Source organism: Crocodylus siamensis, chromosome 2 (assembly GCF_052110815.1).
Source record: "Crocodylus siamensis isolate JL-2025a chromosome 2, ASM5211081v1, whole genome shotgun sequence".
NCBI lineage: Eukaryota > Metazoa > Chordata > Crocodylia > Crocodylidae > Crocodylus > Crocodylus siamensis.
The window spans coordinates 279,097,530-279,108,150 of record NC_143396.1 but is presented as its reverse complement, the minus strand read 5'-3'; the positions used below and the strand labels follow the sequence as shown (position 1 = coordinate 279,108,150).

Genomic DNA, 10,621 nt, shown 5'->3' with positions numbered 1-10,621 from the left:
CCTCCGATGGCAGGCTGTTCCAGACCTTGGGGGCTCAGACAGTAAAGAAATTCTTCCTTATGTCCAGCCTGAAACATTAAAAGAAAATATGGGACAACTAAGGATCTGGCATAAGGGAAAATTGCTCAATACCAACCTCATCCAAAACCCATTGTAATCAATGGAGAGACTCCCGTTCACATCAGCAGGTTCTGAATGAGGTTCAATATAGGAAGGAAACTGAAAATAGAAGAACCAAAGTGTGAATACTTAGTTCTCATCAGCAACCAAGTAAAGGATCAAATGGTGGGTCTACAGCCTTCTGAAACAAGAACAGCAATATCCCAAGTGTCTCATAATCCAAGTAGTCTGGCAAGGAGGAGAGACATACAGACAGTAAGTTTTTACATTTAGGTCATTTAAAGAGAAAATGAAACCAGGGACACTTGCAAGTTGTACAAGTCAGTCAGAGAGGGAAGACACTCAATTTACAATTCTAGCACATTTTTATTTTGTGTAAATTTATAAAGACAACAATCCTAATCACGATTGTCACATTTTACAGTACATACCATTACAGTTGCAAACAAAAACTTCACACAAAAACTAAGCACTAACAATAGTTTAAGTCACTCTTTCTGCGATTGTCTTATCTAGACTAAACAGCATTATGCTAACACTGAAGAAAAAAAATAGTTCACTATAAAACAGTGATAGAACATTTTTATAAAATATATTCCATTCCAATAGCTTTTCTACATACTGTATACTATAAAACTCTCCCACAAAAATTAGTGTCTTTAAATATACATATTTAATCTGAACTGCACCAAGATTAAAAACAATTAAAAATATTGATGATTTTTACATTAACTTCACAGTATTTGTTTGTAGTAGAAGACAAATCCAGTGTTTAAAATTCAGAGCAGTAGCTTTCTCTATAGAGAATGGAACTACCCCACAGTGAAATATTTCATGAAAAACAAACCTAAGTGTGCAATGTTTTTAGTACTTCCTTGCAGAGTAATGAACCATTCTGAAGACATGCTCAAAGCTATTGCAACTTTAAAAAAATGCAAAAACAAAGATAGCCAAAAAAAGTCACCTTAAAATAAAAATAAGTGCAAACGTCTTTACTTTAGAAATTCAAGCTATGAAGTTCAGGGATAAAAACACTACATTATGAAAAAGGACAGTGCATGAATGATGCAGTAAAAGAAAAACCCAGCGTGCTTCTTACTTTTGCCCCATTTTCACTGAAGTACAGAGCATGCTCATAGCATTAATTGAATTAATTATTTCTAGGCTAAAGTTAGATATAAACTTGTTTCAACTTTTCCCTGTCCCCATATACTAATGATGTCTTTTATGGCACATTTTAAATGATTATTTGATCTTTCAAAAAATATTATGAAAAGTAGTGAAAAATGAAATTCAACAAAAGTATCACAAAAATGCAAAAACTAGGAAAAACGTTACAAGCATAGATAAAACCACTACTGTATTAGTTGTTCACTTTACAACATGAAAAGAAATTGCTGTAAGATTTTAAAGTGTAGATTAACTTTGTTTCTAAAAAAAAAAAAAAAAAAAAAAAAAAAAAAAAAAAAAAAAAGAAACCCCCCAAAAACATTTAACAGTAATAATTCCACTTCAAAAATTCTAATAAATACTATATCAAGTATCATCAGGAAAAAAAATAATTTAATTTTAGTAGAAAGAAAAATAACTTAATTTTAGCAGATTTTGTTCAGTGCTATTTCTGATCACAGCAAAAAAGTGATTAAGTAGAATAAGACCACAGTACCAAATCCACTTATGTTCCAAGATACAGTACTCTCCCACATCTTCCACATGTAACAGGTTCAGAAAAAAATTTTTACAGTGAAGTTAGACTAAAAAAAAAGATAACCTATAAATAGAGTAGAAATAAAATTTCACATTACATGTACATTCATAGTTCAAGAGATGAATAATCATAATAATAATAATAATAATAATAATAGTAATAGAGGAGGTTGCAACAAGTGAAATTCTGAATAATAAAAAAGTACTTTCACAATCAATCAATACCAGAATTACATTGCTGAAACTATATTGTTTACATAGGTAGTGCTTACTTAACACATTTTAAGGGGAAATGCTGAAGAATTCCTTCCTTTTTTTAGGCTGAACTCTGGTACTTTGAAGTACAGTATTTAAGAAAATCACTTCAGTGCTTCATATTTTTTAAAAATAAATTAAGCTTCAAGATACAATTCCAGGAGTGTCACTAAGGAGTGATGAAATAATGATTTTTATTTTGCTGATAAGGGAGTGGGTAGAAGTTTAGCCCAGTGGAATGATGTTTCAAAATCCACAGGTATTACAATTTATGTGAAGCCAAGCTAATTATATCTTGAATGGATACTTCAACTGGAAAGGCATGATCTGATATTTACTGACATGCACAGACCAAAGGATGTTCTATTAGGCAGATAATTGAATTAACTTATTTGGAATTAAATTACTTGTAATTACAGGCAGTCTCAAATTTTAAAAACAAAGGAAAAAGTTGACTTTTACTTTCTGACTGGCCAAGCTAACTATCCCAACCGGCTTGAATTTGTGCCATCCCATGGAAATCCGAAGGACTGCACAAAATTGGCACAGGGTAACTGCCAGTGTTAACAGAATATAAACCAAGAAACCCCTCAGCTAAGATCAGCAACTTGGACTACGAAACTTAAAAGGAAAAAAACCAAACAAGCTATAATGATACCAATCATGTTAAAAGACCCTATGAACAACTCAGAGGTCCCAGTAATCTCATATCTCTAAAAGAAAAAAAAAAAAATTATTATATACCACCCCATTTCCTCCCATGGACACTGTGTGGCAGCTCTTAAATATTCCCCAGCATATGAGCAATGTTACATCACTTATTACAGACCCAAGCTTGCACCCCCATTGTACATTTACTGAGGCATTTTTCAATGGGACCAAAACTGGCCCTTCCATGTGAGATTGAGATAAGGATGGGAAAGCATCCTCATTTTTCATATGTACTCTACTACATACTCTTCTGCAACTGAAGGAGTGAATATATAAATGGACAGAAGCATTTTTCTATCCGCATATAATTTCAAAAGTGGTTTAGTGCCATTCAACAGACAAGTCCATGGAGGAGGATGTGTGGGGAAAGAAACGTGAATTTCTCTCTTAGTAGTCTGAAGTCGGAAAGCAAGACTTTTCAATTAGGGGTAAGCATTGACTGCAAAACTCTTCTGATGTTTTAGCAAGCATCAAAAGCCAAACTGTACCACAGACAATCTGAGGAACCTTCCTAAAAACCGGGCCAATTTAATACCACTCCTAGGTCTAAATTTTGAGTGGCTGTATTCCCATCTTGAGACATGTGGAGTTAAGTGGGCAAAATCCCTTCTGCTCAGAGTAAAACCATGGTTCAGCTCCGACATGTTCGTACACAATACATATAATATTTAGGGAACGCAATGGTATCAGAAAAAGCAGATCTTGGCAGTTTACCATTTTTTTTAACTAACTAAAAGGGGAAAAAAAAACAGGAGCATAAAAGTATGACAGACAGAAGCAAAGAAAAAAAAGTCACTGCAGAATAACTTAAGATCATTTTCACATGGATGCTGTAGAAGTCACATACCACAGGGGAGCAAGAGAAGACCTAGGAGACTGAGTTTAGGGCAAGGAGTGGGGCTAAAAGGCCTCTGAAGTGCATGCCTATGCATCTTTTAAACATGACCTGAAGTGAGTATCACCAAAAAGACCAAAAGAAAAAGTTACCTTTTTGTTTTCTTTTAAAAAGTGTTGGGTGGAGAGGGGGAGAAAAAGAAAGGGGGAGAGGGAAGAGAAGAGGCGTATTAAGGGCATATTAAATAGTAAAAAAAAAAAAAAGCCAACCCAAAACCTCGTCTCAAACCACCAAGGACTTGACAAGGCCACAATGAAATTTTCGAATGTGTCTGTATAAGTCACCAGATTGTGTAAAGCGTCTCTCACACCATTTGCACCCATGCGGTTTCTCTCTCGTATGTACGACCGCATGACGGCTGAGATTGTGGGAGTACTGGAAGCTCTTTCCACACTGGCCGCAGGTATAAGGCTTTTCACCCGAATGAGTCCTTTCATGTCTCTTTAAGGTGTACATGCATGAAAAAGTCTTCCCACAAAGCGTACAGGTGGGCACTGACCCATCAGGGGACAGCCTGGTCCGTGAGCCATCCTTATCTCTGAAGTGAGAGCTCAGGTGCAGCTGCAGGACATGCGGGCTGGGAAACACTTTGCTACAGAGGGGGCAAATGCATATGTGCCCGGGGGGCACGAGCACACCTGAGGAGGAGATATCAGAGGAATCCATGTCATCTTCACTCTCATCCCTGTCTTGATCTATATCATCCTCCCTCGCATGAGAATTGCCGTTTCCTGTGAACATGTGTCCTAACCCTGTCACTAGGCTCTTGGCTGAATTCCCAAAATGCTGACTCTCTGGACTCCTTGCTTCACTGTCCTCCTGATCTGACAGCAAGTCTTGTTCATCTTTAACAAGTGGCTCGGTACCCTGCTGCTGGCTGTCGGAAGCCAGCTGTCCAAAGACGTAGGAGGGGTGTAAAGAATCTCTCCCAGGCACAGGCTTGAAAGACAAATCCAGAGCACAGTCCACATCACTTGAAGCCAGGGTATGGTTAACGGACCTTTGGGACAAAGGTCCTGTGGAACTATTGACATTAGCTTTTGTTTTTCCAGCTGCTGCGGTGCACGATTCTGCCTCTGCAGACACAGAGCTGACACTTATAAGATCAGAGGACCAGGCAGGGTGACCAATGACCCGCTCTTTGCATGTTGCTCTCTCGTATTCTGCAGCACTGAATTTCTGTTCGCTTCCTGGGTCAAATTCGTGGACTCCTGGGTCTAAAAAATGCTCTTCCTTTTCCAAATTAGCTGCCTCATCATTAATCTTTTCTTCCGGACATAATTCTTTATCTTTCAGCTTGCCCTTGCAGACTTTCACAATGTCATACATGTGAAGGTAGCTAGCTGCAGCCAGCACATCCTCAACTGGAAGACTGTTGAACTCGAGCTTTCCTTCGTACATGAATTCGAGCAGCAGACCGAAGGCTGGGGCCGTGACAATGTCACTGTTCAGATGCACAATATCCCTTTTGTCTAACTGGTCCCTGTAGAAAAGATGGAAGTACATGCTGCAAGAAGCAAGAACAGCTCTGTGCGCTCTGAATTGAGCTTCTCCAACTAAAACAGTACAGTCACACAGGAAGCCCTGGTGACGCTGCTGACTCAGACACTGCAGCAACTGGCGGCTATGGTCTGGAAACTCCATTCTTCCTTCATAACCTGTTCAAAACAGGAAAAACTTGAATGCCACTGTAAACTCAAGCCTCCCAGCAGCTGTAACAAACAGATTGGCTTTTGGGGAACACAAGCCAGAGAAACAGCCTTGGAGATAACGTTCCCTGTTTGTTGTCTGGAATAGTTTTAATGCACGCACACACACAAAACACCACCCAAACAAACTGCAACTAATAACACAGCGCCTTTCTCATCCTCCAGCACCTGCGCCGAACAGGAAAAACTCGACCGCAAGTAAACAAAAGCTACGAGAGCCGCGGCCCCTTCTACCTTTGTCTGTCTCCTTGAGAGCTGGCGAACAAAATAACTGGACTTTCTGCCCTCCTGGCTTCCCCGACTTGGGGCATCTTTGCGGAGAGCTGCGCCAGCCACCCCGTCGCTGGGCGCGGGGGACACGGCCACCAAAAACAGTTGTGCGGCGGGGGAGAGAGCAAGGAGGGGGGCAGAAAGGAGCTGCGGGGGGGGGGGGGACGGACCCCGCACAAGAGAAAGTTCCCCGGCCTAAAAGTTAGGGGAAATAAGCGGGGGGGGGGGGGGGGGGATGGATTGAGGCTCCCGTGCCTGCAGCAGAGCTGCTCCAAGAGGCGAGGAGAGGGCAGCGGGGTGCAGCAAGGCGGCTTACCTGGCCCGGCTGCGAGGCAGGGGGCGAGGGGTGCATGGACGGCGGCGGGAGCCCCCGGGCCGCGTGCGAGAGGGCGCCGCGGAGGCGCCGGTGCGGCCCGGCGCGGGCAGACTGGCAGGAGGGCGAGTGCGGGCGAGCAGGAGAGGAGAGTGCGAGCGGGCGCGGGAGGAGGAGGAGGAGGAGGGAGCGGGCGCGGGAGGGGAGGGAGGAGGGAGCGGGGAGGGGAGGAGGGGAGTGCTCGGTTTGCTAATTACACCGCAAGCTGGAGAGTCAGCTGCTCTGACTTCACTGCGCTGGAAATGCTACCTCCAGCTGTGCTCCTTTTAATGCCATATGTTCCTCCAAAGCGAGCTACCAGCCAACCACAGCTTGCTGCCTTTTAAAGTTCCAGCCGCCCATTTATAGCGCCGAGCGCGGCCCACAACTTCCCGCCCCCGCCCGCCGAAGTTGCTCCGCGCCGGCTCCCCCCGCGCCGCAGCTCCGCGGGGGGCACAAGTTGCGGGGCCGGCCCGGGGCAGCGCGGCGGGGGCGGCCGCCCCTGCGTCCCGCGCGGCTCGGGGGTGCGGGCCGGGGCCCGCGGGACTCACCGGGGCGGGCGCTGCACCCGCGCCGCCGGCAGCCTAGCAGCGGCCGGGTGTTGTGAAGCAGGTTGTTAGCCAGCCGCTCTCGCGATACTTTCCCAGCCCCGCGTGTGTGTGTGTGTGTGTGTGTGAGTGTGAGTGCGAGTGTGTCCCTGTGCGTGTGTGTGTGTGCGCGCACAATAGCCCCCGCCAGCTGCCGCCCAGCGCCGGGTCCCCGCGGCCCCGGCGCCGCCGCCAGCCCCTGGAGCCCGGCCCGAGCCCGCGGGCGCCGCACCGGGACGTGCTGCTCGCGGGCAGCGACCCCCGCCGCCGCCCGGGATCCCTCCAAGTGATCCCCCCACTGCGTGGCCCCCTCAAACGCCCCCCGGTTTGCCCCCCTCTGCATCCCCCCAGAGCCCCCCCACTGCTTAGCCCCCTCTGGACCCCCTACCATTGCTTGGCTCCCTCTGGGTCTCCCCCGAGTGATTCTGCCACTGCTCGGCCCCCTCTGGACTCTCCCAAAGTGACCCCCCGCCACTGTCCAGCTCCCTCCGGATCCCCCCACTTCTCAGCCCCCTTCAGGTCCCCAAGTGATCTCCTCCCCACTGCTCAGCCACCCTCTGGATCCCCTCAGCCCAGCCGTGGGGGTTTTCCCTGCAGCTCATCATCCCTGGCATTGGAAGCAGGCACGGGACAGCATGCGCCACAGGCAGCTTGAATGGGAATTCATTCGGATTAGCCATGATCCTCCGGGGAAGGGAGCCACCTGGGTACCTCGCCTGGGCCCATGGGCTTGGCCGTCTAGAGGAGCCAAGGGTAAAAGGCTTTGTCCCCCATGCATTTTTCAGGTTTTTATCTGTTTCAAGCCCCTCACTCCAGACCAGAGGGGAACATGTGGGAGAGAGTCTAGTGGAGGGCAGCAAAAAGGGTTGAGGGCTGTGGACAGGAGTGGTGAGGAGAGGCTGAGGAAACTCGGCTTGTTCAGTCTGCAGAAGAGAAACCTGAGGGGGGATTTAACGGCAGCCTTCAACTACCTGAAGCAGGGTTCGAAAGAGGCTGGAGCTGGACTGCTCTCAGTGGTGGCAGATGACAGAACAAGGAGCAACGGTCTTAAGTTGCAGGGAAGTTTAGGTCGGATATTGGGAAAAACTTTCTCAGGATGGTAGTAAAACACTGGAACAGGTTACTTAGTTGGGGGAAGCTCCATCTTTGGAGGTTTTTAAGACCTGGGTAGACAAAGCCTTGGCTGGAATGATCTAGTTGGGGACGGTCCGGCTTGAGCAGGGGTTTGGACTAGTTGACCTCAGGTCCCTTCAAACTTCATTTTCTCTGATTTTATTCTGGGACAAGGCCTTTTCTCCTGGGATCCTGCACAGGGATGAGCCCATTGGGCAGTACCAGGGAGGTATCCAATTTAACATTTGGCCCGGGACAGTGCCAGCTAATCCACTTGCCCTCTCTGTGAACCACGACCTTGTAGTGGTGGAGATGCTGTGTGTCCCAGTGATCTTCAGATTTGTGTCAGATCTTCAGATGACTCCTGGCAGGGTCATCTTTGGCCATGAACACCACATGCCCCCAGAGGCTCCTGCAGAGGGTGGCAGCACCTTTTTGCAGGGCGTGCACCACCAAGCTCAGTGGGTTCACGTGCACCTGCGAGCACCCCCTATGCATCACCAATGTCCTTGGCATTCAGGCTTGAGGGGAGGCTCCAAACCCCAAGTCCTCCACAGCAGGACAGGCAGAAGATAGCGTCCGGATCTCAAGGGCTGTAACATCCGAAGGAGGCTGCAGCAAAATGGAGGTCTCCTGTTGTCCAGGGCTCTCCCTTGCCACTAGGCCCCGATCTCTGCCATGTCAAGAGCATGTGGGTGCTGGTTCTGCACGCTGGCTTCCTTGCATTAAACAGTCATGAGCAGGCTTCTGCCACAGGAAACGATCCACCCTGGTGTGTTGGGCCAGGGCTGGTGGTGACAGGGCTACCAAAGAGAATCTAACAGTCTCCCGCCACAAATTTCCATGCGGGTGGCGGTAGCCTGGTGGTCATCTTGCATCACCCCAAGACCCATCAGTGAGCCATGATGGAGATTATCCTCGAATCCAGGGATTGCCAATGATGAATCCAGTTGCACTTGCCCCCTGTCTGCTACTTGTCAGGGGGGTTTTAAGCCTCCCTCAGAGGTGATGGGTATAGTCAAGGCTGGGGATTTTGACTGGGGTGGGCCTTGTGCCTCTGCGCAGGGTCAAAACAATCACCATATCTGGGGCCAGGAAGGACTTTTACCTCCCTGCCAGATTGGTACACTGGGGGGGAGGGGAGGTTGCCTTCCTCTGTAGCGGGGGCCATGGTCCTCCACCTCTTCAGGATATATCGACATTTCATAGAAGCAGGAGGTTGGCTACCGCAGTTCCCCTGCTTTCCCTGTGGCGGGTTAGGGTGTTAGGTCTGCGTTGTGTCAGGTTGAGGGTTACATAGAGTTTAGGTAATGGATTTGTATAGGATGGTTTGGAAAGGGATAATCTTGTCCAACCCCCTGCCTGAGGCAAGATCACCTCTGGAGGTCCCTTCCAGCTAGACTTCTCTATGAATTGTCATTCATACAATAGGGCTAACTTCATCCTCAATTCACTGGTGCTTTGAAACTAAGCCAGAACCTGGATTCCTCCCTCCCCTGCCCCATACACCCTGTGGACAGTGAGGATCCCAGCAGCTTCAATGGCAAGCAGATCCAGTGCAGTGTTTAAGGTGCTTTCCCAAAGTTTGGCTTGTTTCTGTCTCAGAGGGAGATTATGGAGCCTGCAGTTCGCAGGCCGCAGGGCTACAGCACCAATCTCTTAAAGAGATTAGATGCATATATATATTTGGGGGGGGAGGGGATCTAGTCAAGCAGCCCATTTTTATCTGCATTATCATTTTCCCCAGGCACTGCTAATTGCTCATTGCCTCTCACCCCTGCTCGCAACCAGGGATTGACTGAAACATGACACTTGGAAAGGTGGCATGCTTTCTTGGATTTATCTTTAGTTGTGTGTCAGCTGATAAATACCAGATGCCTCCGGATTTTCAAGATGACCTTTTAGATAGTTAATTTGAATTTTAAATTTTAATTAGCTGTAATCCCATCAAAAGTAAACTCCTTTGTACTAAAAAAATGGAGAATACATTGGCCATTTGAGCTGCTTTCTGTTAGGAGCCAGCTGTACCTCCCACGGAAAGGCTTTGGGTGAACTTTTGGCCATACTGAAATCCGGGGAGAAGTCCTATTGACATCAGTGGGGCCAGGCCCCTGCTGTGTGACTATATGACCGGAAAGTAGGATCAGGCCCCCAGGGAATGAGGTATCAGGCTAAAATGATATTAAGAAAGCAGGATAGATTTATAGACTTTATAGACTAACTAAATCAGAGGTGTGTGGCATAAGCTTTTGTAAGCAGAGGGCTTCTGTGTGAACGTAGGCCGTAGTGGAAGTAGGTTGGAGTAAAGGTGCTCTCACAGTTAAGGCCCTGCACTGGGATGCAGGATTCAATCTGGTGTACACATTTTGAGTTTTCTGAGAAATAGCAGGGATACCTTTTGCATGATTTCTGTATGTGTGTGTTAAAAAGTAATCCCATTTTTAACCTTGCCTACTTGCGATCCCTAGTGTTGCTTCGAGGCTATGCCACTGTCTTCCTGAATGACTCTGGACCAGGCCTCTAACCTATCCTGTGACTTAGTTTCCACTTTGCAAATGGGGATTTGCAATCCAGGACACTGCAGTGGTGGCAGTGAGCTCACTGCACACGTGTCTGCAGGTTGCTTGGCAGTGAGGAGGTGGTCGAACTTCACCAACCCCCTGGATCTGTCCTTGGGGCTTCTACTTCCTTCCTTCTCTCCCTTGTTTGTCCTGAACTGATCAGAAAATCTTCAGGACAGAGGCTGTCTTTTACTGTGTGTATTTTACAGTACCACAGTGGTGCCCTAGGCACTACAAAGGATGTTAGTGCCATCATTGTCATTATTATTCATCAATGTATTTGTTATTCACAGTTTAACCCAGATTTATATCACTGTGCTTCTAGGCTATTTGCTCACAGA

At 46.9% G+C, this 10,621-nt stretch overlaps 1 protein-coding gene across 3 annotated transcripts; it reads right to left on the bottom strand.

Moving 5' to 3' along the window:
- Positions 1–466: 466 nt before the first annotated feature.
- On the bottom strand, positions 467–6,656 carry ZBTB42 (zinc finger and BTB domain containing 42). 3 transcript variants are annotated; one of them, XM_090034146.1, is made up of 2 exons: positions 6,571–6,656; positions 467–5,346 (listed from the first exon to the last, which is right to left on the bottom strand). In XM_090034146.1, exon 2 carries the CDS (start codon positions 5,330–5,332, stop codon positions 3,911–3,913), a length of 1,422 nt encoding a protein of 473 aa, XP_089890272.1. In that variant the 5' UTR covers positions 5,333–5,346; positions 6,571–6,656; the 3' UTR covers positions 467–3,910. The 3 variants fall into 3 exon arrangements, with proteins under 3 accessions (XP_089890272.1, XP_089890273.1, XP_089890275.1); XM_090034147.1 differs by lacking the exon at positions 6,571–6,656 and adding an exon at positions 5,984–6,203; XM_090034149.1 differs by lacking the exon at positions 6,571–6,656 and adding an exon at positions 5,632–5,791.
- Positions 6,657–10,621: the final 3,965 nt, after the last annotated feature.

Excerpts from the sequence above, each read along its gene's own strand:
- ZBTB42 (XM_090034146.1), bottom strand. The coding sequence starts at position 5,332 with ATGGAGTTTCCAGACCATAGCCGCCAGTTGCTGCAGTGTCTGAGTCAG.